Genomic DNA, 26529 nt, shown 5'->3' on the forward strand with positions numbered 1-26529 from the left:
AAAAAAAAAAGTCTCTATTTATGAGATATGTGTATTGAGCTTTAAATTTCTCATGGTGTCAAGCAATCCCAAACAAAATTATACAAATTTTATTTATTTTTGGGTACATTCTCTACACATTTAGGATTATCTATACCATTTTATTAAAACACTAATTATCCAACAAAACCCTAGCTTTCTGATTAAAACTAAAACAAAAATTACCAACTCAATTTAGTATTTTTTACATTCTAAATTAGTTTAATGAGTAAATAAAGTACTACAATAGGTTAAAAAACTTAAAATATTAATGTATTATAATTTCATTTTCTAATTTTTACCCCCCAAAAAGATAAAAGAATGAATTTTAGATGCTTTTACAAGAACGGAAAACTTATAGGAGTGAAAGTACAATTTAACCTAAAAATATTAATATCATAACCAGATAAAAAAATTTCCTTTCCCAATGTGGGAGACAGCAACAATTCGGTATTCAAGAAAGAGCCAAAAAATTTTTTTGCCTAAATTTCACATAATTAAACCACCAATGCAATGTTATACCATTAAGTTACGAAGTTAATTGCTTTTCAAAAAAAAAAAGTTACGAAGTTAATTAATATAATTATATCCCAAAGTGGGTAATTTTGGTTCGGTTTTCAAAAGAAAAACCAAGAGAAAAATCACTAAATCCCACAAAAAGCCCGCATTTTTCTTTGAGTTTTCGAAAATTTAACAACTACCCATTTGTTTTTGGCCAATTGGGTACTCATTTCTCGCCCGATCCAGATTACTTTCTCCAACCACTGGTTCAGGGGTCTTCGGTTTTGGTAAGTTTTATTTGCCCATTGTTTTTAGATCTTTTGAACCTTTTCTTGTTGAGACCTGTTTCATTATTTTGTTTTTGGTTCGATCATTTGTTTAGATTCTGAGGAAAGTAGAGAAAAAGAAAGAACGAAATTAGTGATAGAAACTAACCCAAATTTTGCAATTTTCAGGAACCGAATTAATGTAAACTGTAGTTCTTGATTTAGTTGCTTTTTTCTTAGTTCTTTGATTTTGCTTCTTTTTTCTGCTTACCAGGAGTTTTAAAGAAGAGTGCTTTCAATTTGAGTAATTTGTCTTTTTGGCAATGAGTTAGCTTTCGTGGAATTTATAATGGAAATGGTGGCTGAAGATGATGAGAATTGGCCTTTTTGATAGATGAGGGAGGTCGTTGAGAAAACACTAGGAAATGAGTCGATCTCCTTCGTTTTCTGTGAAGCCGGAGCTTAGTGTGAAACCTGACCCGGATTCTTTGCAACGATGGGTTGTTGCCTTTTGCATCATTAGATTTGATCTCGAACAAGGTCAGCTAATAGAAGAGTGTTATCCACCTGGTTGTCTCACTCAAGAAGAGGAACTTGAGGTTGCTTTTAGTTCCTTTCCGGATTCTGTTTCTCAGCACCAGAACCGCTCCAGCATTCATGATTGCATCTTCTTTTTCCGGTTTCGGAGGCATAAAAATACAAAGCAGGGTAATGTGACTTCGTCGGAAATAACAGAAATTGATGATAAAGATACAACATCAACACCTAAAGAGGAGAAAGTGATTAGGAGGTTGAGAAGTAGTGGTAAAGGTTCAAGACACTTGTATGGTTATGTGTTTAATAGACAAAGGCATGATGAGAGGCTAAAACGAGGTGGGGAACAAAAATCTGTAGTAATATTGTCTCATGGACCTTACTCTAGCGTGTTTAGACCTTTGTTACAAATCATGGGTCCTCTTTACTTTGATATAGGAAAAAAAGCTATTGAGCATATTGCTGGTTATGTTTCCTTGTGGCCTACTCCTGTACCTGGTAAGCTAATGGAGCTTCCAATTGGGAATGCAATGCTCAAAGTTAACTTGCCACCTGCCCACAGCTTGCCTTTGGAAAGTGGAATAGCATATGAAGAGTCTGCTTCATCTATGGCTCCTTTTCTTCCTAATAATCAATCAGTCCCACAAGGTCTATTTCACGATTCCGATCTTTTCGGAACATTCAAAGGGCTTTTGTTACAACTTTGGTTATTGTGGGAGTTGTTACTTATTGGTGAGCCGATTCTTGTCATAGCACCAACACCACCACAGTGCTGTGAGGCTGTGGCCAGTCTCGTCAGCTTAGTTGCACCTTTACTTTACAGTGTTGACTTTAGGCCGTATTTTACTATCCATGATCCTGAATTTGCTCAGCTGAACTCTCTTCAAGAAGGGGACAAATATCCGCCTATGGTTTTGGGTGTCACAAATCTTTTTTTCCTCAAAGCTCTTCGTAATATCCCCCACATAGTATCAGTTGGAAGCCCTGCACCTAATTCAAGTCGGGTTGCCCTTGCAAGTAGGTCCAGTGGCAGAATTCCTGGTAAACCAGAAGGATTTGGTCTTCAACAGCTTTCCTTGAAGAAGTTCTCTCCTTCTAATTTGTTGAATGCTGTGAAGCTGAGGAGAGATGGTCCTCTTTGTCTCATGACAGAACATAAGGAGGCTATTTGGAGCACTTATGCTGCAACTACAAAGCCAGACACTTCTATCTTGAATAGGCTTATTGATGCTGGGATGTCACCAAGGGTTGAGGAATCTATGTCTGTTGTTAATAATGAGATCTTACGTCGACATTTCTTGGAGCTCACTACCAACTTCTTGGCTCCTTTTGGACCATATTTTAGGGCTACCACTCCTCCTGAAGGATCTTCACCTTTTGCTGATCCCCCTCCTCTACCTCCATTTAATGCTGATGAATTCCTTATGAGCTTGTCAGCAAGGGGTGTGGGCAAGTTTCTTTCGAAGCGTATGAGATCTAACTGGCTGGATCTGTATAGGTAATATGAATGTTTACTTGCAGTTTTCAGCTTCATTGGTTGGTTTCTTTTGCAATCTATCAATTGTTCATTTGAGCTAGAGATAACTTCTCTTTGCATGCAGGCGTTTTCTTAAAGGGCCTAACTTTCTGCCATGGTTTCAAAGACGACATGCTGTTGCTGAAAATGAACAACATAGATTATGGAGGCAGGCAAGAATGAAGACTGACATACATCACCTGATATCTAAAATGCCTGAATTGGAAGTTGTTGACTGCTTCAATGCTATTGAGAGACATCTTCTTGGAGAAATACAGGTAATTTTGCCTTTTTTGCAAGATTATATAAATGTTTCTGACTACTGTGCTTTTCTTTTAAGTGCTCATCATGTCTGTAAATGTCAATTAAGCATGTTTCTTGCTTTTAGGGAATTTTCCTGCTTTCAAGGGCTTGCTTTTATGGCTAAACAATACTAAGCTCTAAGTTTGCCGAGTTTAGAAAACACCCCTTCCAGGGAGGGGTTAAGGTAACATGACCAGGTTTCAGATGATTCTGTATTAAACATAATGGAACAAATGGTGTTCGATCAATGATTTATATGGTATCTATTGATGCTCAAGTTACCTCGAATGTTATTATTAGGGAGGAATGACGACCTGTGATTTGCTGCAAAATGGCTTTATATTTTGATCCTGTACATTATACATGTTTTATCTGGCATCCTTTATTATAAATTGGTAAGTGGAATTAGGTTGGAGATATTGTCTTCTCATAAAACTATGTTGAGGATGTATGGAATCTGGTTATTTTGAAGATAATTTCCATTTGTTTCTTTATGCCGCAAGTTTTTGAAGTTGCTTAAATGAAGCCCCTTTGATTCCATTTGTATGCATGATGGAAAGAGGGAAACATGCAAACATGTTAATTAATAATTGGGAGTGTATAATTAAATGGTGTTGGATTACATAGTATGACACTTATTAAAAGGGAGTTACAGTTAGATAATCATATAAACCATGCTAGCAATTGTTCATGCCCCGTATTTGTTCTAGAGCCTAAATGGGTTAAACAACGTGATTGTGAATAGAATGACCAATCTTTTTAGATATTTTAGCCTGATCAGTCTGAATTTTGCTGCTATTTCACCCCTTTTCATTTGAGAGAAATGAAAACAAATTAGGTGTAGTTTGGTGTTGTTTGTTATTTGTTTTTACTTCCTATCTGCTATAAAGCAAAAGCAAGTAAAAAACAAAAAATAATGGCTCAAAATGATCAAATGGTTTTAAAAAATGCCACTGATTCATATATATGGTTGTTTGTGAAATTAAATTTCAGTGCATTTTGCTTTTGGAAGCAAAAAAGCAGAAAAAAAAAAGCGCAAGTAAACAAAGTAACAACCAAACAAATCCTAAATTGTTAGCACTCTATGTCTTGGTTTCCGAAACTTATGCTCTATGTTCTTATGAAATTTTCCTGTTCCACTTGGGAAACAACCAAACAAATCCTAAATTGTTAGCACTCTATGTCTTGATTTCTGAAACTTATGCTTTATGTTTTTATGAAATTTTCCTGTTCCACTTGGGTCTTGAATGAATCATTTCACTCTCTCTTACCCTAAATGTGTCTGCTGCCCACCAGCTCTAATTTACTGACCATCAATCTTGCAAACAAACATGTTTTTGTCCTTTGTTCCTCACTAATCATCTATAAGATAGCACCACTTGGTTCTTGAATGGTTTATTTCACCCTTTCAATCTTGCTCTAAAAGTGTCAATATGCTGTGCACCAGCTCTAATATACTTAGCATCACTTATTCAAACAACGTGTTTCCCATCCCTCATTTCTTCCTCCCTAATCAGCTATAAGATGTTGTCATTCATCCTTTTGGCTATATACTATATGTATTATGCTCACTTTCTGTCTTGCTTCATTAGAATGTTTGCAGAAGGATTTCTTTCAACCGACCTTTCTTCAATTAAGAAAACGATTTAAAATTGTGCCAACTTAATCCATTTTTTAAAAGTATGCCAATAAAAGGAATACCAAAGAATTTGTCATCTATCTGGGGGAAGTTAATGACAAATTCTACGCTTAGATATTTGCCAACCATTTATAAAGTAGTTGTCTATCTTGTAATACGAGACACCATGTTAGTATGGTCTTCCATCAGCAATTAATGAGCAACCTACCACCCATGCACATCACTTGTGTACATATAGAAAAGCACCTGCAAGAGACGCAGATGAGTTGCCTATGTGAAAGTACTAAATTTCATTCTTACTGCCTTATTGCTCTTGTACTATGAGTATTCTTTTTTTTTTCTTTTGATATTTTTTGTACGAGTATTTGTTTAAAAAGCAGAGATTTCTAGTAGACGTTGGAAATTGGGAAAATGAACCGTTGCAATAATTCTATTCTGATTTCTCCACAGTTAGCATAATATTTTTGTTTGATTGGTATTCTACAAGTTCTGGAACAAATTTGTTGTGTAAAATCTTAGTGTATTTTAAATTCTGTTGTAGTTTAAATAGGATCATAAGATATGCTATTGGAAGCTTCTCAGTGCCTATCATATACATTTTGTTGCAATATTATATGAGATAGCAACCTTATACTGCCTATTAGGCTTTGCATCCAAAGCTTTTTTTATAAATCCAAAGTAAGTTAGTCACTAGTTACATTTGATATTTGTATATTACTTTTAAATTTGAAAATCTCTTTCCTTTTTTAAAATTCTTTAGTCATCTAATAACATGATGATTAGATAGTCTCATTTCAGTCCCCAAAATGCGAGAGCCTAAAAGATGATGATACATGATTTGATCTAGCATCATATATGTTCTGTATGGCACATTGTTTTGCTCAAAGTACATATTTAATGCTTTGCTGGTTGATGTTATACATATGACTACTCTGGGCTATATCTTAATGTAATCTTCAGTTATGTAATCTATTCCTTATATGACTACTATGACACTATTTTAACCTATTCCTTAAATGTATTCTTCAGTTACAGCAATCTGGAAGGGCTGTAGCAGACTCTGCAGCAATGTGCCAGAAACTGAAGGGTGATCTACAGACTGTGTTCAATTTACTTCCAAAGGATATGCAGCAGCTTCTGCTTTTGAACCCACAGAGGGCAGCTCTTCTACAGGGAAATTCAAGTCCAGAATTGACAAAACTTCCTGGCCGCCCTTCAATACAAGTTGGGGTTATATCCTCCAATTCACCAAGATAACACAAAGCATGGCGGAATCGGGTTGGCTCTGGTAATGAGTATTGAGGGTATTAACTTGCTTCTAGAGAAAGGCATGACCTTTGATTTTCTTGTAGCTTCCTCTGCTTGGTGGGATGGAGAATCCCCCAACATTTGGCATAATTGTTCATATAGGTGAGACTAAATCCTCTCACAACTCTGTTTTCTGTACAATCACGTGTCTTGCAATTTGATAGAATTTCTTTATTTTAACTTTGCCTTTTATCCAGATGTGTGAGAATCAGAACCTGTCTTGAATCCACCCAGTTCTTCAGCAATCTGAGATAATTTATTTGCACAATCTAGAAACAAATTAGAAAAAAAAAATTTATGGATATTGCTATGTTGTCTTTCTAATGGGAAGTTGAAGATTCATGTTGCTTTCATTCATAAGGAACCATGCGTAAGCTACTGTATCCGTCGGCAGGTCACTAAGACTTGAACTCCCATCTCAGCATTTCTTTTTTCAATCTTTATGGTTGCACTTTCTTGTTTTTGGTCAAGAGGTATGAGCTTTCTTCAGTTTCTTTATTTCTTCTGTTTATGATCATTGATTTGAAAGACCTCTATTCAATATGATCAGAACATATAGAGTTTCAAAAAGCTACTGATACATTTGTGGCAAAATTCCTGGAAGAATTGTGTGACCCTGTGTTTTATTCTGTTATATATGATCCCATCAATGGGTTTCTTATTTATTATGTACTTTGCAGTGTCAAACCTGTTCAGTTGCTATTAGGGTTCCTTACCGAGACTGACAGTGACAGTAAACTTTTCCTCTGCACATAATCATTAGTTTTTGCTCATAATTGGCAGTGTCAAAAGATATTTGAAAGTAGAGTGTGAAATTTATGCACAAATCAAGATCTACTCTTCTACTTGATTGTTATGTCTGTGATGGAACCGAGTTACTGAGAAACTTGTGCTTGACATAATGAAAAATGCAAAATCCTAGCAGATTGCCTACTGATTTTGTGGTGAGTTACTGTCAGTAGGATATAATTTCAATGTCTATTGACAGGCAAGTTGTGGAGTGGACCACAACCATTTTAGCAGTTCTTTCCCCACCATAAATTGTCAGAATGCTAAGAAGAATTGATGGTTGAAAGGTAACTCTCACTAAAGTTTTGTAATGTCCAGTTTTCAATCTTACGACATCTTGGATTATGATGTGTTCAACTTTTGTGGGCTCCTCGAATTTTCATGGTATTGACTCCATAAATCTCAATATCAAGTAGAAAACTGGACTGTTGATCTTGGGATGACATCCATTCTCATATATACCCTTCAGAAATGTGTGAAGAGTCTGTCAATACTTTACATTATAAGCCTGTTGAAGTATGTAAATTGTTCTGAACCAGAAGGGGAGATAGTTCAAGCCAAGAACACAAGCCCCTAGACAAGGTTTTAAGTGCCTCAGCCCTAATTCCTTGATTGATTACCTTAAATACTATAAAAGTTATAGTGGTGTGATTTATATGTTCTTTTTCTTTCCAAATTACAGGATTATCTTATTATTTAAAATATTTTAAAATAATGTTTTACTTTTTGGAAATGGATATTAATTATCTTCGTCAAAATGAATATTCATTGCGGTCAATTAAATTATTATATTTTTATTTTAAATTAAATTAAATTTTAATTAATTATTATTAATCAAATATCACTCTATAATTTATATTATGTGAGATTGACATAATATATTAATATTTTATAGTTGATTTTCATACAATACGATAATATAATTAAGTAATGTTTTTCATTTTTCATGTTGATGCGGTAAAAAAATAATAATTAATATTTTGATAAATGGTATAAAAAGTTTAATATAATAATAAAAATTCAGTTATAAAAATAAAACATGCCGTACTTTTTTATCTTTAACTGATTTTTAGGAAAAGAAAGATAAAATTTTTTATTAGACGTATTTTATATAAAAAATTAAAAAAAATCAATAAAAAAATAGTAAAAAAATAAAAAAATACGTGAAAACAAAGGAAACAAAGAAAGCAACGGTAGGAATTTGTGAGGTGCATTTTAGCTGCAACAAGAAATGTAGAAGCGGCCACGTTTTAGAAAGAGAATGAAGAGTATTGGAACTTGGAACATTTCTCTCTGGTCCCACGCCCTTCTCAAGCGCGTGCTAAGCACCCTCGCCCAATTATCTGACCTTATTATATTCTTTTCGTCTCAAATTGAGTATTTGATTTCTTTTTAGTTCCATTGTCTCGAAATAATATCAATTTTTCAATAATAGAATATTTTTTAATGATACCTTTTTACAAAAAATATTAATTTTAAGTGAGTTTTTTATTCTATAAAGTATAAAAAATACTCGATTTTAAAATTTTTAAATCATTTAAAAGTTGAAAATTTAATTTAGGATAGAAAGAGTAGCTTCTTTCACCATTTGGCTTTATATTGAAAGTCCCAACACACCTATTTTGTTTTATTTTTTTCTTTAAGAAAAAAGATTCGGATCGTGTTTTTTTAATAAAAGATCATATACTAATCATTAAATTAAATATTTATATATATTAAGTAAAAAAAATTACATAAAAAATAAACTTAGGTGGTTGGTTTATATTTTAGACAAACATTCAGTATAAAACTAATTGAATGCATATTTAAAATTAACATAGTATCAAAATACATTATGTTCTCGTTCGTGATAAGTTTATTATTTATAAATCCACTATCTTGACATGTAAAATTCATATTACATAACAAGTTTATTATACTACACTTGAGGAGAACCATAAAAATAAAGATAAAAAAATCTTAAATCAATTAAATTAAAAATATCTTAAATACTTAAATATAAGCAGACATTTAATTCAATATCAATTATTATAAATAATGCTGTGTTACATTTATATGTTTAAGATATTTCGGGCAATGCGCTCTTGGCGCGTAGAAGTAGTATTGGAGGAGCAAGTTTTAAAAAAGATTCTCTGGACCACGTCACGCTTGATTTTGCTTCCTCCATGATTGGAGGCAAAAAAGAAAACCTACATTACAAAATCCTTAGCAAAAAATGTACTCTTCCATAATTTTGTTTATGTATTATTTTTTATATGAACATGACAAGTTATATATGAAAAGTGGTCCTCATCAATTTCATTTCATTGCTTTGATTCCTTCCCCCACTCCTTATCCTACACTCATCTCTCTGGTGTTTCTTCTTCTTCCAATAATGCAAACAGGCTATTCAGCATAAGCTTGGGAATCTATCAGGGTCAGTTTGAACATTGCTAGGCAATCTTACCATGGCAGGGACTGGTACTTGGAGCAGGGAAGTAGAGAAGGCTTTCGAAAACGCGATAGCTATGCATTGGACAGAGGAGGGGTCTGAAGAGCAATGGGAGAAGATTGCTTCAATGGTTCCTAGTAAAAGTCTTGAGGAATTGAAGCAACACTATCAACTGCTGGTGGAGGATGTTAGTGCAATAGAGGCTGGTCAGGTTCCACTTCCTAGTTATACAGGAGACGAAGCTACATCTTCTGCAGCAAAGGATTTTCATGGATCTGCCGGAGCTGCTGCTGCTGCTGCTCCGGATAAGAGATCGAGTTCTGGTTATGGGAATGGATTTTCGGGGTTAAGCCATGATTCCTGTGGACATGGTGGGAAAGGAAGTTCGAGGTCGGACCAAGAAAGGAGGAAAGGTATTCCATGGACAGAAGAAGAGCATAGGTATGTTATCTCTCTACAACCCTTCTGTCTGTTCATTTCTTACTACTTTCCGAACTGCAGAGTTGACCAACAAGGAGCATGGGTAGTTTATTAACTGAAAATTTGGAAGTAGGAAACTGAGATTTGTCAAGTTTGATGCTGGGAAAAGGAATGTAACCAACTTTACCTTGGTTATCCAGGTTATTTCTACTGGGTTTAGACAAGTTTGGCAAAGGAGATTGGAGAAGCATTTCAAGAAACTTCGTGATATCAAGAACTCCGACACAGGTGGCTAGCCATGCACAGAAGTACTTCATCCGCTTGAATTCCATGAACAGAGACCGGCGGAGATCCAGCATCCATGACATCACCAGCGTTAACAATGGGGATACGTCTCATCAGGCCCCTATCACCGGCCAACAGGCTAACACAAACTCACCAGCTGCAGCAGCAGCCATGGGGCCGTCGGTGAAGCACAGGGCTCAGCCGCATATGCCTGGTTTAGGCATGTACGGAGCACCTGTCGGGCGTCCGGTGGCTGCTCCAGGGCATATGGCGTCCGCTGTGGGAACTCCCGTTATGCTTCCTCCCGGTCATCACCACCACCCTCCTCCCTATATCGTCCCTGTTGCTTACCCGATGGCACCGCCACCGATGCATCAATAAATTCAACCATGAACGGCAACAAAAACTGAATTCTGCCTTGCTTTGAACTAGGAATATGCCGATGCATCATTCCTTACGCCATTTTTATCCATCAAGCAGATAGATCAGTGCAGAAGAACTCTTCTCTTTTTGGGTTTCGGCCATTATAAATTCATATGTACTCTGTACAATTACTAACCGTCGCGGATTCGTTTCCGTCACTAATTTCCGAATAAGAAAATTATTAACCGTTTTAAAATATCTGTATTTAATTATAAATAATTATTTTTAATATAAAATTAATACTTACTACAATTTATTAATTACATTAAATAATTTTTAATTTATTTTTTATGAACTAATTTTATTTTATCCCTAAAATTTGTATAAATAATATACATATAAATTAATTAAAACTTTTTAAATTAAATATTAATTGATAATATCTAAAATATTCGAATTCAAAAATTTAATCAAATATTTATAAAATTTGAATCCTTTGAGGGAAGACTTGAGTGTTCTTATTTCTGTTCTTCCTACAGATTCAGCAAACAGCTACTTCGTCAAAAGATCATATTTGAAGGAAACTGCAGGTCAAAAGAGGCGCACATCATCATCAATCACATTAAAACAATTCAGACATGGGTAAAACCTATCCGGAATGTATCTTGTGTCCTGACTGGGATGAACAAAAATTACACCATAAAGAAGGGGATGAGGATGATGAAATCCCAAAATTTTCCAACACCCACTCTTTCATTTTAGATGGAAATGCCCTGTAAGGATATGGTACAATAACTGTTTTCTTCCCCACCTCCACCACAGGGGTGGCTCAAATAGCCTTCTCTTCTTAACTTGTTTTTCTGCAAAACAAACCCCAAAAGAAACCACATGAGAAGTTTGAAACTCCCATGCTAACAATAATTCGAACACACACAGATGAAACCTCTTTGCACCGCTGCACCCGAGCATGCATGTTTTTAGATTGAAACGTCGGGTCGATAGAAAATGAATCAACTATATTAACACCTAGACGGTAAAAGAAAGTTGGGAAGGAGTTTTCTTACTTTTGTTCTCCATAGAATACATCCCCCACTGTGACTGCAATTTTTCATAGCTTGAACTTAGTGGAGGCCAGTACTTCATCTGAATCTTCAGGACTTCCAACACTGTATGCAGACCAGATTTAGAAGGAACAATATTCTCCGGTTCATACCCAGAACTTTCACCCAACAGTACCTTTTTTTATTGGAAAAAAAAAAAGCCATGTCAGAACATATTGCATTACACCAAGGGTAGGTCGAATTTGGGTAGAGACCATAGATTTGAGCCACAATGCTCCCTCTTGTACCCCACAAAAAATAACATAGCATTATGAATTGAAATAAAGTGCAGTGGTTAACATATCAAAATTAATGCATATGCATGTGCATTTGTCTTGTCTGACTATGTATACATACATCGAGTATACAAAACTAATACTAGTATATACAAATAGAATAGGATCAAGTTACACAATAGCAAGTACTATATGGCTTTGTAACTTTTATGTAGTTCATTCTTACAAAACCAACTGCACCAATATAACTTGGATCTCTACTCCTATGTGCATTTACCTTAATCACTGCAGTAGCAGAAGATGATATTGAACGGAGGTTGTAGCTGCCAAAATGAAAAAAAAAAAATTGAATGAAAAGCCAAATTAAATGATAATCTTGATGGTACCAAACAGCAGAGAGTAAACCACAAACCCGCCCTCAAGTATAACTAGCAACCTTCCCCCAGAGAGGGCACTCAACATGTGTGTCATTTGCGCATAACCAGCAGGAGTCACCTACAATGACAAAACTACTGTCATTATGCAATGCAAGAAAAAGAAGGGAAGAAAACATGTTACAAAATTAAAATTTTTGAAATACTAACGAAATGAACCAAAATATTTATTTACTCCATTTGATGAGTTAATAACATTTAGGCATTGAATTTCAAATAATCAGTTACAAGGGCATAAGACAACTGAATGGAAACCCGACAGCAAGGGCAGACATATCCTCCAAATGCAGCCAATCATATGTTTTCATAAAAACATACCCTAGACGTAATAATATAGCTCTCTCAAAAGTTCTCTTGATTTTCTTTTCTTTTTTTTTTTTTTTGGTCAGGAAGATTTTCTTGATTAAATCACAAAATGTATACATATGTTATACAATGTGGAAATAAACTTACATCACAGCATCCTAAAGGATCACCACGAGCAGCATCAAATCCTGCTGATATGATGGTAAAATCAGGAGAAAACTTGGAAGCTGCAATTAGGTGTTAACAAATGCAGGTTGTAAGATTAAGAAATGATGGCCAAGAATGCAGATACAGATATAGAATAGGATCCTAGAATCAATATCTATAAATGAGATTAAAGACACAAACTCAAGAAACATAACAAATCCTCAGCTGCATTATAAAAACATGCAACAATACAAACACTTCTGTTGATTGGTTCAAGCAATAAGAAATGCGCCATTGAGATAGAAGTCCTAATTTCTCACTTAAATAAAGTAAATCAATAAGCTGTAGCAAGCAACTTGTAGAAACCATTTACAACTGATAAAGCATAACATTGCCAATTATTCATTTCATCTTAACAGTTTGTTTCTCTATAACTTTTAAGGATTCTTTCCCAACACAACACATTGCTAACACGTTCACAAAGCATATAATTGCTCTCATTCTTAAATATCCAGGCTTTGAAATACACCACCATTAGCAGCTCTAGCACATTAGCTCCACACTTTAAAATTCCATCAACATAATCCAAATACTATACATTGGCATAAATAAATACAAAATGATACAACAAGATTAATGTAGCCCAAATCATGCTTGGAAAAAATTCAAGACCTTTTGTTCTAATTAAACATTTGAATCTGGTAAAGATGGATATATGTTAAGACACTTCAGCACAGGCCATCATATTTCTAAACAGCAACAACAATACTACATTATATATTATGACACCGTAAACCAAAAAGGTTCCTTGGTCAGCTATATAAGTTGTTGGCCACCATTGACCCAGCATTGGAGCACAGAGTGACTCACTATTGTGTATACTAGTTAGTTAATGCACTTAAATTTTATTATGCTATCCCATATTCATCTTCCAAATTACAGTTGAAATGCAAAGATTTACTCAACAATGAGAAATAACAACCTATTGGAAGCACAACATGTTGAAATGCAAAAATATAATCATTATCTCCAACTCCTCCACGACTCCATGGAATATTCACACAATATCCTTCTGCACCCTTGGAACCAACCTAGAGAATTAAATTGAAAAAGGAAATAAAAAAGGAGCATTAATTATAGCCCAAGATACATAATAGATGAATAAACCATATAAAACTGCAGCCTTCAAAATACAAACAGATTTGACAATATATATATGTATGTATGTATAACCAGATGCAGGACAAGCGACTTGAAAGACACAGAAGGTGAAAATAAATATTGATGGAAGCAATGCCTGCCAATACATTGAGTCAAATACCCAAAGATAAAGAATTGAGTTAGGCAGCCAAACTTTTATGAAAATGAGTGTCTAAGATGCATCTGGCTGGGGTAATGCTGCAAGGTGTATGCATCATGACAGCAGAACAAACAACTAGAAGCAGCAAGGTTATCAATCGAATGAAGTGTGAACCAAGCACAGTAGTCAGACCTCATGGAATATTCTTTTTTTTAAGAGTCCGTATAATCTACATCTACAGCTGCAAGTATACATCATTTTGATTTGACTCCAGAAGGAGGATGATAAAAAACAAAAAGATGCCACCTTCTTAGTGTCAATGCACTCGCTTAGGCACCTTAGAGACCTCTCCTAACACCTGAAAGAGCTAAGCAACAGACTATTTTGTTTCATCCCACATTGCCAGCTTACTAAAAAGGTGAGAATTTATGATAGCAGAAGGATTCTTCATATGAACATCAATAAAAATTTTCATAACTCAATTCTAATCCATATTTAACATCTATTTGCTAGCATCATGACTTTAACATAACATCCATCCAATTGTGCTCCTAAGCACCTGATGCGGATAAGAATACTACAGCACCAACAAGGCGTGGCTTATCTTAATCTGGATAAATTTCTGATATTCACAAATACCAATTAGATAAATTGAAGAATTTCATTTACATAAGGATCAATAATCTGACCAGATAAATTACAAATATTAATGCCAAAATCACATCAGGCAGCCACCAATTGTCCCAGAGAGATAATAAGCTGTCAATATTACAACAAAAACCCATCTTTATTACTGTTATATCGCCCTTTCTTCTTTGTTCTATTACAAGGCGAGATGGCAAATTCCAAATCAATGTGCAGCAACGAAAAACTTAGCCGCACAAGTTACCTGAGATCAATTAAGAAAAAAATTTAAATAAATTACTAATCAAGTACCTCAAAAGCTGCCCCAGTACCAGGATAGAATTTTCCTCCTTCATGTCTATGTAAGGATATGTACAACACCTATAAAGAGGTACAAGATACTTGCATGTTAAATTAAATCCAAAATAAAAACTGCAGGAACCATTTTATTTCAGAACTTCATGCAACAGAAGAGGAAGGATTTGATTGGTTAGTTCTTGCGCATATATGCTTCTTAACATATACCTCAAGGTCAGGTAAATAAATTTCATTTGAATTTTGCCAGCACAATGTTAAGCAGTTTTAACTTCCTCAATACCAATTACAAAAGTGAGATAGCCAATACCATCCCACCTCCTCCAGCAAATTATTTCAACAGAAATCAGTAGTGCATTAAAAAGTTGATGCATGTGTTGCAATTAATTTTTATCATCAAGGAAGCTCACCGATTTATTCTGTTCAAAAATCTCTTGGGTTCCGTTTCCGTGATGAACATCCTGCATTAATCAATAGAGAACCACTAACTTCAAAATCATCGAAATCTCCCACAAAAAGAAGCAAATTAAGCAAGATAAGTGTCTAAGAAATTACCCAATCAACAATGAGCACCTTCTTTGCCCCTGCAGCCTGAGCCGCTAATGCAGCAACTGCTGCATTGTTGTGGAGGCAGAATCCCATTGCTTGTGTGACACCAGCATGATGGCCGGGAGGTCGAACCTGACTCAGAAGTAATATATAGATAACAACAGATAAGCAATCAATAAGCATTGTGAGTTCAGTATCACATCGGTCATAAACTTTAAAAATGTTAACAGAATAACAAACTCATGCATACCAAAGCAAAACCATTTCTCACACGTCCAGAAAATATTGCTGAAGCAAGATTAGCACACAAACCAGCTGCAAGTCTAGCAGCATATGCTGAATGCTCATTAGCATATGTGTCAGGAGTAAAATAACTGCCAGTAAAAAATAATCCATCAATGCAGATTCTATTTCATCATAAAGTCTATAATTACAGACAAACAGACCATTTGGAAAAGAATCAAGGCAATAAAGGTCAAAACGGTGATGTTTGTGTATTGCAACAGACCCAAAAATAAAGTGACACCAATTTTTATAATTCTACTGGTCACTGATAATCTTGTAATTTTTGTTGTTAATCGTATCTTTTACTAAATATGGATCATATTTATCTACAATATGGAACAAAATGTGTATACGTTTAATAATAAAAAATGGACTTCACAACATCATAATCTGCAATACAACTAATAAGAATGAATTGAAACCATGAATACAGTAATGACATGATCCTCTTTGCTACCAAAATAGTAACACCCATCACGAAAAATTTCCTTGTCCCCTCCCCTCCAAATCTAACCACAATATCATCGAAAGAGACATTCCGGACTTGAAAATTTTCATGCTTCCACTAGTTACGGTAGTGAGGACTCATCTCCCACCCCCAAAGGAGAAAGAAGGAAGGACAGAAGACCTTTCTAACAAAAAACAAATACATTGACACCCCTAACTACTCCCCAATTCCCACTCAAGCACGTGCTCTCAAGCCACCTCATAAAGGATAGATAATTGAAGAATGAAAAGATCTCTTTTGTTTAGCCAAGCCAAGAAGTGCTCTTTAAAACTCTACACATGCATACACTCGGAGTAGAAAAGACAAATGATATACCTGGAAAGAATTTGGCTCGTAAGTTCAACAGTTTCAATATGTTCCAAGGAATGGACCTAAGGATTCCAATACATAAAATAACAAAGCTTCAGAGATTGGATCATAACCTAAGAAACAACACTTTCAGAAAAAAATTTAAACAGGCAAAGGATATGCCTCCAAGATAATGAATGGCCTTTACCCTTCGAAGTTCCTCCTGAGTGATTTCTCTCGCAGGAATTGGGTAGCACTTGCCAGGAAATATACCTTCACAGGTTAAAAGTTGTCATTTGCTTGTCAACTTGGTTAATTTAAGCTTAGCAAATAGTGACAATTCAATTATAAAAGAGACAAATAAAAACCCTGAATATTAATTTAATACCCAAAAGAAAAAGAAAAAGAAGACTGAAATACCAGCAACAGCTAGGCTTGCAGCAATAGCTCGGAGACGATCTGGTCTTTCCGGATGCGGATGCGACTTCATTTCAACCTACGCTACCAAGCACGCACCAAATATGAGAGTACAAAAAGAGTTAGATACAAAACCCACAAGAGTAATAAAACATGAGCAGCAATCACAGACTTACCATTCAGTTAATTTGCAGAATAATACAACTGAATTTCCCAAGCCCAGGTATATATATATAAAAGAAGAAAGGAAGAAAAAAGGTTGTAAGGATACCCAGATTGAAAAAACGCGAGTTAAAACTCCTGGTCAAAACATTATTCCGCTTTAAGAGAGAAATCAGAAGCAGTCCAACAAAAAGTAGCAAGCACACAAAGAGATGGATAATACAAAAACTTCCACACAACTGGTATTTATATTCGATTTCTACACATTACTATTAGTTTGGAAGGGTGTCAAGCTGCCATAAAAACCTCAACCAAGTTGGGAATTCAAGGGAAGCATATAGAATAGCAGTGTCCTACCTCTGAGTGCAGCAACATTCTCTCATCAAAACCAACTGCTGTAGAACAGTTTGATGCTGAAGCCTCGAAGCGCAAATCTGCATCAACAATCACAAATAGATTTGGATCACAAAATTTTATATCTATTATGTCTCTCCCAATCATACAAAGGGAAATACTATGAGTTTGATAGTGTAGAAGAGTGTAACGTATAGTGCTCAAAATCTGATAAAAAATAAAAAAGGATATACAAAACTGGAAATCTCATAAATATTAACAATTCACAATTTTCATCAGAACACATCCGCCTAACATCTGGCAAGCAACATTTATCCAAAAGAGGAAAAAAGAATCTAGTGAGCAACTATAAAGAATACTCAACATGATTTAAATTTCACAAGCATGTTTCTGATGCTGGAATCATATTACCCATATAAAAATTGTATAGGACTAACTGGATTGCTGCAAAGATTACTTAATATGATTTACGTCAGAAAGAGGTTTCCAATGCTAGGATCTCATTAGCAATGGGCTTCACCCAAGCAAAAATTTTGACCAGACTGGTTTTTGCTAGGGTAAACACAAAACAGAATTAAATTCAACATAAATACCTAAACTAAATGTAACTCAGAACATTTCTAGCCCAATCTATCTACCAGTTAATAGTGTTATAACAGGTGGCAAGTAGCACTAGCACAACATTGGCAAAAAAACACTTTCATACAAAGTAAATACTTTTATACGTTAATAACTAAGCAAATAACAAAATAGAAAAGAACCCTATCAACACAATTGACAAGAGAGATTCAGATGACATCATAACTTAATTATTAAGGTTAGAAATGAAACAATTTTAAAAATTAAATACAGCTAATTATAATTGAAATTTAAGACAATCCTTAAATTCTCCAGAAACTTGACATTACAGTATGAAATCTTAAATCCATTTTTTTATGGAAAAAAAGAAAGCCAATAAAACTTGCTCCACACTTTATGACCATTTCATCCTGTTTTTGTCCTTGATAACCTTGATTCTGACCATCACGATACTGCATTATATGCATACTAGGAACTCTAACAGCATAAGAAAGTAACAGAATGATTTTGTTAACCTACATCGCATATAAGGAAATAACAAGAGGCATTATTACTAATATGGTCAAAATATTGCAGTTACATTCAAGGACAAAGCAGTTATGATTGAGTAATGACATATGACCACAATTAAATGGCCATTAATGCATGTCAATGCACCATGTACAACCATCATGAAATCATAAAGCCAACAAACACCAAAATAACACTAGATTCAAGAACTCAGCGCTTAAGCACTGGATTGGGAATTGTTTATCAATTCAGAAGTGAAATTATGTTAGTAGTTTGATGAAAGAAAACCAAAAGGCGGTAAAAAGAGAAGGCATCGGTATGATGGGCACTTCAATAACCTTTTGGCCAGAAGAAACCAAAGGGGGACATATGAAAATATGTTGAATAAACCTAGAAGGAAGTCAGGTGCAGTTACCTTTGTCTCTTTCTCTGGTGCAGTTACCTTTGTCTCTTTCTCTGGCTTCTGATTCAACCTGAATAAGGTCTAACTCCGGTGAACAAGGAGAAGCGTAAAATCCATGTTTTAGGATACCAGATTCCTTATGTTCCCCACATATCTGCATGGATGAAATTGCTAAGTCATATACAGCCAGTAAAAATGTCTTAAACAATTGTAAAGAGAATTAAAGATTCCAGAATCATGTGTGGTGATTATTAATAGTATCAAGAAAAAAGATATACAGACATACATCACAGTGGACAACATCGTCAAGGTTGACCATCGTGCAGTTGGTACAAAACCACTTCAAAATCTCTAAGTGCTTTTGTACAGGCTCCCAGTCACTGTCATCCTCATCGTCATCATCAAATGCATCTTGATTGTTGTACATATCCTGAAAAGTCAATTCTTTTGGGAGCCTCTTCCTTTTCTGCAGACAAACCACAGAGCAAATGCAACACTTTAGAAGCAACATGGCACAGAAACAGTGTTATATAACAACTACATTCCTTGAAATTAAAGGAATTCCTCATGTGCTCTGCTTACAGATACACCATCAGGCTGTGTGTCATCATTTATATTGGTACTCGTATCTCGGCCAGATGTTCCTATATCCCCTTTGTCATCAGACACTTCATCATGACAACAAGCTGTGGTGTTCTCATCAGATCCCAAATGTTTTCTTTTAAATCCTTGATTGTTCTTAGCCCCCCCATTTGTCACACAACTCACTTGAACTGTTTCAGAAACCATATTGTTTTCAGAGTTAGATGGAGACTTCCGGCCAGAATCATTCCTTCATTTAAACCCGAATCATCTGCCAGTAATATTTAAAAAAAAAAAAACCAACACAACCTTAATTAATACATAATAAATCAGACAGCAAAAGAGCACAAAAACATGAAACCTCAAAACACGAATCAAAATAGGATAATTATTTCTAAAAATTAACAAAATAATAGTTTTCCATATTTGGACAAATGAACAATAGAGAAAAGAAATGAAAACATTACTTTTCAAAGATATCATGCAGAGAAAAAGCAACAATTAAATCAAGATTTTACATTTTTTTAAAGAACATAAAAACTGGCATAAGTAAGGGACGGCTGCAAATCACATCAAACCTACAAATACCCATTAACATAAAGAGCAAAATGAAAACTGTGAGCAAGCTAAAACTATGAAAAAAAAAAGAAAAAAAGAACTACATTTAAGTCATAAGCTAAATAGATATATAAATATAAACTAAAAAATAAAAAGCATTTTATTTTTGAAAGAAATATGCAAAGCAAAAGCCAAAAAAAAAATTTAAGTCAAAATTGATATTATCACTCTGCAATTAGAAAATAAGAAACTGACACTACATAACAATAATTTCATCTACACATACCCATTAAAATAATAGAGAAAATTAAAATGTGAAGCAAACGAAAACTACCCAGAAATTTTTTTGAACAAATATGTACTTAAAAAGTCAAAACCCACATAGTAATTCATAAGCAAAATTTTAAAAAATAAATAAATAAATAAATAAATAAAACGTAAAATGGGAATTCCAATGCTTTATAAAAGCTAGAAGTCTGGGTCTAGGCGAGATTACTCGAAGAAAACCCTAACATGCATAAATATATAAATGTATGCAGCTTATTTTTTAAAAAAAAAAAGTTAAATAGAAAGAAAAACAAAGACTAAGATATGAATTAAAGCAAAAACAAATTAAGAGAATGAAAATTAAAATAAAATAAAGATTTACTCTTTTATTCTTTTCATTTTTTACCTGGCTAGGGCAAGCCGCGAAGGGTCTCGCGAGGTAAATTCGGAATTTTTGAGGGAGGAGAGAAGGTGACAACTAAAACACATATTTTTTATATATTTTTCAATTGGTGATTTTCGAGGAATTTCTCTTTCATTTAAGTCCTTGATAATTTACTCGATTTAAGTTATTGCCCTTCTTTTGTTGTAATTTTATTTTTGGCCACGGTTGTTCAAAAGGTTTTTCCAGTTTGCCCCTTGGGAAATTGAAATCACACGTATCATTTGAAAGACGCGAAATATTATGTATTTAAAATCTAAAAAAATATTTATATATAATATTCAATATATTGAGATTATATTTATTTTTTGTGATATTCAATGAATGGTGTATTTTTTTTTAATTTTCAAAATTATAAACTTTTTGATCTAATACATTATTTTTAATTTATTTTAGTTTACTAATATTTCATAAAAAGTATATAAATCAAAATAAAAATACAACAACTATATATTGCATAATACTTAAAAAATTTGAACTATTTAAAATTTTTTAAATAAATTCTTTTTTTCTTATTATGTTTAATTAAATTTTTATATTTTTATTTTAAACTAAATAAATATTTATAATAAATTATATTTAAAAATTACTAATTATTTTAATATCTCATGATATTAATATGACATGATAATATAAAATAATGACAAATTTTTCTTTGTTTTTTTGTCAATAACATTTATTATTTAAATTCATTCTCTTTTGCATGGATTTGCCAATGAACCCTTAATTCTTTGTATTTTTTTCTCTTAATCTCCAATTAACTGGTATCTTTTGCCTATAATTTGTGGGTTTTTCCCCACTTAATCTTCAATTAGTTGATATGTTTACCTATAATTTTGTGAGCCGAAAAAAGAAATGATCTTTGTGCCTAACCTAAATGATTTATTTTTTAAAGATTTAAATTAATCCCTAAATTTAATTAAATTTGTCGTTCTGAGCCTTTATCTTATTATTATAATCAATTAAAACCTTAAATATTATTTAATGTCTCACGTGGCACTAACGTTGTTAACTCTTTTTATCAATTAGAATTTTTTTTCTCACATAACATTGAATTTCTTTTTAATTTCATATTCTCCCTTCTTTTTTCTTCATTTTGCTGTTTGATCCCTTCCAAGTTCCGGTCTTTCGTACAACCCTCCTTCGAAAATCCAGCCACCCCCTCGCTGAGTGCTGCCGCCCTCCCTCGATCCTAGCCTCCGCCGCCAGCGGCTGCCACCATGGAGGCAATGATAAAGAAATATCAGCAGAAATTCAGAAAAGCTAAAGATGATTTGAGTAAATGGGATGAGCTTCAATCTCGATTGATTTCTCAGTTTAGAAATGCTTCTTCCATCATTGACAGATTACAGGTCTAACTTAACTTCACCTATCGCTCAATTTCTCTCCCTTTTATTTATTTCTTAAATAAAAGTTAAAAATGTTTTGTTTTATTCTTTTATGTGACTAGGTTATTCAAAATTCAAAAAACTATGCAAGTTTAAATTCTGTTCAAGGGATTGAAGTTGCAGTGTTGCAAAAGCAGATGGATTCTTTGCAAACTATTCTACTCTTAATGAAGAATACCATGTAAGTGTTTAGCTCTAATCAGTTAAGTTTCTGTTTGGTTGTGGGTTTTAATCATTTCAATCATTTGCTCACTTTTAATCAAATATAATTTTGGGGAAGTAAAAAAACAAATAGAAAAAGCTAAAACCAAGCAAAGTTTTAATTGCAATCAAAGCTAGAACCTTATGAACATTGAGAACTAGAGATTGTCTTTATGTTTTAACTTTGTTTCTGAAATGATTTTCAGGGAAGAATTTCGTGCTGTTGTTCTTTCCCTCGACAAGCTTCAACGTGACGGTAAACAGCTTGCACAAGGTGGTTCTAATCAGATGAACAGGAAACTGTTGCAGCAGAGAATTGGAGTAAAACCGTCTCTTACAAATTGCATGGATGGGCTTATGCTTCTCCATGAAATGCACCTTGCTGAGTAATGAACATTTTCATCTTTCAAAAGTTTTTACAAAATGCTTTTATCTACTGCTTTCTGTTTTATTTTGATGGTATGATAGAAGTAATATTTTGGGGATTGTTTATGTTTCGGTGGATTTATTAGGGTTGTACTTTCTACTTTATGAAGTTTCAAGCGCTGTGTTGATAAACACTTTGGTTAAGATAAAATATGTATTCTAAATGACTAATTTCCCTTTTTGTGTTTGCCAGGTACCTGTTTAAATCATCACTGGTTTCCGCACTTTCAGTACTTGCCTTGAGACCAAAGTAAGAAAAACTCCTTATCTTGCAATTTAGAAACTCAATAAATTTCACCTTGTGTCCTTTATCCTGCTTAGGTGTCGAGTTGTGTGAAACACAAAATATGTTGTTGAAATTGCCTCAATGAATGTTATTATATGGCTATGATTCTATCAGAAATTTTATTTTGATCATGTGCTTGCTTTGGTGTCTTTTCAAATGTGTCTTAGGGAGAGGTGGATTTTAAAACTAGGAATCTGCCTTGTGACCTTTAAATCCCCTACTTTTCAACTTATTTCTTCTTTGTGCTTCGGAATAGATCTCTACAATTATATTTATGAGATTTTAGTTTGTCTGATAAGCCTATTTTAGCTTGTCTATATTTTGATATGTAATAATCTGTGTTTATTCATCATTTTCTGGCACAAACATATAGAATTGCTTCTTGGTTTCTTAAAATAAGTATATAAAACTTATTAACAAAATGGAATTGCTTTTAATACATTCTACAATCCAAGGCTTTTTGATCATAATTTGTTCTCTTGACGTTGTAGTTCCAGTGATCTACATGCACTTCAGCAACTTTTGGTTGATCAACCCAATATAGTAAAAGAGGAAGGTACATTGTGGATAAAGCTTGCTAGATTTATTTTGTATGTGCATAGCATTTGTTACCTTGATTTGCTAATGAATATTAATTAAATGATTTGATTTTTTCATTATAATAATAATCAATTTTCTTAAAATCATATTTTTTTAAGAGATATTGATGCTGATAGGTGGAGATTGCTCTGTCTTGCCTTTGGGATTTCCTGGGTTATTGAGTTAACTTCCCATAAAAGCATGATAAGGCATCTAAAACCTGTCATGTAAAGCAAATCCACATTCCACCTTTGATGTGACCAAGACCAGTAAACAACACAAGATAATGGACAACTGAATCAAGAATTGGATCAAAGTGTATTTTGTTGTCAAGATGCTACAAAAAACATAAACGAAAAAGAAAACAGGGTTTTCAAAGCATCTTAACTGATTTTAGAAAGAATGGTAGGAGGCACATCTTCTGTTTGGCATGCTCCAATAGAATTCCAATTTCTCCTTTGCATTCGGAAGCAGAGCCTGATTCTCAAAGTAATCCTTGATCCTGGTGAAGCCATTGTTCATTGATTAGCAGCCATTAGTCCTTTCATAGATATTTAGTTTAATGGATATTAATATTAGTTATACTCAGATTAAAAGATAGTTTAATACATTCATGTTATTGAATTGAAAAAAATTTCTGTTTAGTCTTTTCTGGAAGCACATACAGAATGATATGAAAGTAGCTTGAATGTGTCAAATTATATTAGCAATATTTGCGATTATTCGCTTATTCTAGCAATGATTCCTATACTAGCAATGGTTAATGTTAGGAGTCTTAATCTATCTATTTATCTTCTAGCAGTCTTCTTCCTGTTTTTTGTCCGTCAAAAGAACAGTGGTTTACCGATGTATTCTTCGCTGGTCTTTTGCAGTTTGATTATATTGTGTTTGGGCATATTGGTTCTAACTTCTGCTCATTATAAACTCCCTTTGCAGTACAATACATCCTTGACATCATATTTGCAGAAGAGATATGTTGATTTAAATTATATCTGTTGTAGACAACCTTGGATTCCCTGATTTTGTTGAAGTGCTGGGAAGACTGAAACCTCTTGGTTTTGTCAACATGCTTGTTTCTTGCTGCTGAAAGTATTAGACTGCATCAACACCCCTACATTCCATTCATTTTCAAGTGTGGTATGCTAATTGGAAGTTTCCCTTAGGTGAAGGCATTAATTTTATCCTAGTCATTTGATAATGAATAATCCTGACTAGATTTTTTGCACTCTAAAATGTTTAATGCATTAGTTCAAGCAATGCCTTCACTTCTGATTGTATATAAGCTTGCAAAATGATAGCTTTTGGAATGAAATTGCTTCCAAATGTCATCATTTTCTGATGGAGCAGTGTATTTATGTTCGATCCTTGAGTTTTGCTTATAATTTGTCAATCACAGTTGTACATTCACCCATTACACTCTTTCCTTTGACTGTGGTTTCCCTTTTTGAGCATTTAGACTTTACTTTCACACTTTATTCCCCTTGACTATAGTTTTCATTTTTAGCATTTATACTTTACATGATTGGAAGAGTAAAAAAGAGGTGTAACAAAATACTAGTAGAAAATATAGATATATGTAAGGGAAGAAAAATTGATGTAGTGTAAAACAAGAGTACCCCTTTGCTAAGTAGGGTAGAAAAATGAGAAAGTAATGAACACTAGTAGTATATTAATTAACTGTATCATCCTCTTCCTCATAGGCTACATGAAGCCATGTAGAAGGTAACTTCAGGAAAAACAGGAAAAGAAAAATTTGCAAATTTTCAGAATTTGTCTCATCTTTAATCTCTTGCCAAGCTTACTCCTTTTTTGCAGACCATCTTCCATGGTTCCAATTTTCTCTGTGCCAGGCATGGTCTTACTGATACTCATACATTGAACTGTTTAACTCTAATATAGAATTTATCAGGGTAAAGGTTATGGTATGGTATGACTACACAAATGTCATTTCCTAGTATTTACAAACAATGATTTCTAATGAGAAAACAGGTCAATCAAGCTTTGATTGAGTTGACATTGACTCTTTTAACTTTTGCTTCTATTCTTTTTTCTGAGTTGTCAATTTGTTGATTCTCATAGCCATAGTGAGCCTACTGTCATTATACTGATCTAAAGCTAAGATTCTCTCTTTTTTTTTTTAAAATTTTTTTGGTGGGGGTGTGCTATGATCTGTTATAGGTATGCACAAACTCAACCAAGCCAGCTACTTAACCCCTCCCCAAGATGAGATATAGGAAAAGGAAGAAGAAGATTAGAAAATAAGTTGGTAGGGGGAAGGATTGCCTCTTGTAAATTAGGAAAATCACTTTCTATACCATCCATTTCTATATCTAAATTCTGGATTTATTAGCTCTTTTCGAAACCCTAATTTCAAATGATTCAAGTAGTTTGTTTCTTCCTACATTAAACAATAGTAGTATTCTTAAAGTACTATATCCAACAAATGTGTTAATTAGAGTGCCATTTTTCACATTTATATCAACTTTAAAAGAAAAATCTTGTAATAAGAAGAAAGAATAATAAAAATATATGACATGTATTCGTTATTTTTTTTAAGTGAAAGTTCTTTACTTATAAAAACAGGATTTATTTTATTTTTTATTGATATAAGATACGTAACATTTTATCTCATTCAATTGGATAACATAATTATCGTATCATATTTAAACTAATCCAGACCTTCAGCTATTACAATATTTCTCCTGTACCAATCCTTTTTTTTTTTATTTTGTTGTGGCTGGTAGGTAGCTTAGCCATTAAAGCTGGGGATCCAAGATTCAAGTCAGCTGGCAAATCTCTTCCCTTCAAAAAAGGATTAGAGGGAGTTCATTCCCATCTTCTATGAATGTTGATTAAGAATGATAATTCCAACATATAATATGATTTGAAAAGAGACATCTATATAAATTG

At 33.7% G+C, this 26529-nt stretch overlaps 4 protein-coding genes across 8 annotated transcripts; 3 read left to right on the forward strand and 1 right to left on the reverse strand.

The window, feature by feature from the left end:
• LOC18604058 (protein DENND6A) lies at positions 525–6750 on the forward strand. 2 transcript variants are annotated; one of them, XR_001927255.1, is made up of 5 exons: positions 583–806; positions 1060–2817; positions 2921–3113; positions 5807–6187; positions 6283–6750. XR_001927255.1 is itself a non-coding variant. In XM_018118312.1 (4 exons), exons 2-4 carry the CDS (start codon positions 1211–1213, stop codon positions 6032–6034), a joined length of 2028 nt encoding a protein of 675 aa, XP_017973801.1. In that variant the 5' UTR covers positions 525–806; positions 1060–1210; the 3' UTR covers positions 6035–6265. The 2 variants fall into 2 exon arrangements, 1 of the variants encoding a protein (XP_017973801.1); XM_018118312.1 differs by lacking the exon at positions 6283–6750 and having other exon boundaries at positions 525–806; positions 5807–6265.
• Positions 9118–10568, forward strand: LOC18604060 (transcription factor DIVARICATA). The gene is made up of 2 exons (XM_007036376.2): positions 9118–9746; positions 9926–10568. The coding sequence occupies exons 1-2, from the start codon at positions 9322–9324 to the stop codon at positions 10389–10391; spliced, it is 891 nt and encodes a 296-aa protein (XP_007036438.2). The 5' UTR covers positions 9118–9321; the 3' UTR covers positions 10392–10568.
• Positions 10930–20777, reverse strand: LOC18604061 (histone deacetylase 15). 2 transcript variants are annotated; one of them, XM_007036377.2, is made up of 18 exons: positions 20704–20777; positions 19473–19743; positions 19177–19356; positions 18930–19044; positions 17402–17478; positions 16886–16961; positions 16674–16738; positions 16493–16548; positions 15635–15758; positions 15391–15516; positions 15246–15296; positions 14833–14901; positions 13579–13687; positions 12597–12676; positions 12122–12204; positions 11987–12032; positions 11438–11609; positions 10930–11233 (listed from the first exon to the last, which is right to left on the reverse strand). In XM_007036377.2, the coding sequence occupies exons 2-18, from the start codon at positions 19677–19679 to the stop codon at positions 11127–11129; spliced, it is 1743 nt and encodes a 580-aa protein (XP_007036439.1). In that variant the 5' UTR covers positions 19680–19743; positions 20704–20777; the 3' UTR covers positions 10930–11126. The 2 variants fall into 2 exon arrangements, with proteins under 2 accessions (XP_007036439.1, XP_017973644.1); XM_018118155.1 differs by having other exon boundaries at positions 18903–19044.
• On the forward strand, positions 21782–25027 carry LOC18604062 (uncharacterized protein At5g43822). 3 transcript variants are annotated; one of them, XM_018116921.1, is made up of 6 exons: positions 21782–22091; positions 22190–22308; positions 22535–22714; positions 22948–23004; positions 23532–23596; positions 24556–25027. In XM_018116921.1, the coding sequence occupies exons 1-6, from the start codon at positions 21960–21962 to the stop codon at positions 24597–24599; spliced, it is 597 nt and encodes a 198-aa protein (XP_017972410.1). In that variant the 5' UTR covers positions 21782–21959; the 3' UTR covers positions 24600–25027. The 3 variants fall into 3 exon arrangements, with proteins under 3 accessions (XP_017972410.1, XP_007036444.2, XP_007036445.2); XM_007036382.2 differs by having other exon boundaries at positions 24621–25026; XM_007036383.2 differs by lacking the exon at positions 23532–23596 and having other exon boundaries at positions 24556–25026.

Source organism: Theobroma cacao, chromosome 3, assembly GCF_000208745.1.
Source record: "Theobroma cacao cultivar B97-61/B2 chromosome 3, Criollo_cocoa_genome_V2, whole genome shotgun sequence".
Classification (NCBI taxonomy): domain Eukaryota; kingdom Viridiplantae; phylum Streptophyta; class Magnoliopsida; order Malvales; family Malvaceae; genus Theobroma; species Theobroma cacao.

Bases quoted from the DNA above. Each gene is read 5' to 3' on its own strand.
- LOC18604061 (XM_018118155.1), bottom strand. From the start codon at position 19,679: ATGGTTTCTGAAACAGTTCAAGTGAGTTGTGTGACAAATGGGGGGGCT. The intron at 16,962-17,401 runs GTAGGACACTGC...TTGGTAGCGTAG, and splicing joins GAATGTTGCTGCACTCAGAG to GTTGAAATGAAGTCGCATCC. The intron at 15,297-15,390 runs GTAATTTCTTAG...TGATTAATGCAG, and splicing joins AGGTGCTCATTGTTGATTGG to GATGTTCATCACGGAAACGG.
- LOC18604058 (XM_018118312.1), top strand. From the start codon at position 1,211: ATGAGTCGATCTCCTTCGTTTTCTGTGAAGCCGGAGCTTAGTGTGAAA. The intron at 2,818-2,920 runs GTAATATGAATG...CTTTGCATGCAG, and splicing joins AACTGGCTGGATCTGTATAG to GCGTTTTCTTAAAGGGCCTA. The intron at 3,114-5,806 runs GTAATTTTGCCT...TGTATTCTTCAG, and splicing joins ATCTTCTTGGAGAAATACAG to TTACAGCAATCTGGAAGGGC.
- LOC18604060 (XM_007036376.2), top strand. From the start codon at position 9,322: ATGGCAGGGACTGGTACTTGGAGCAGGGAAGTAGAGAAGGCTTTCGAA. The intron at 9,747-9,925 runs GTATGTTATCTC...TTGGTTATCCAG, and splicing joins TGGACAGAAGAAGAGCATAG to GTTATTTCTACTGGGTTTAG.
- LOC18604062 (XM_007036382.2), top strand. From the start codon at position 21,960: ATGGAGGCAATGATAAAGAAATATCAGCAGAAATTCAGAAAAGCTAAA. The intron at 22,309-22,534 runs GTAAGTGTTTAG...AATGATTTTCAG, and splicing joins CTCTTAATGAAGAATACCAT to GGAAGAATTTCGTGCTGTTG. The intron at 23,597-24,620 runs GTACATTGTGGA...TATCTGTTGTAG, and splicing joins CAATATAGTAAAAGAGGAAG to ACAACCTTGGATTCCCTGAT.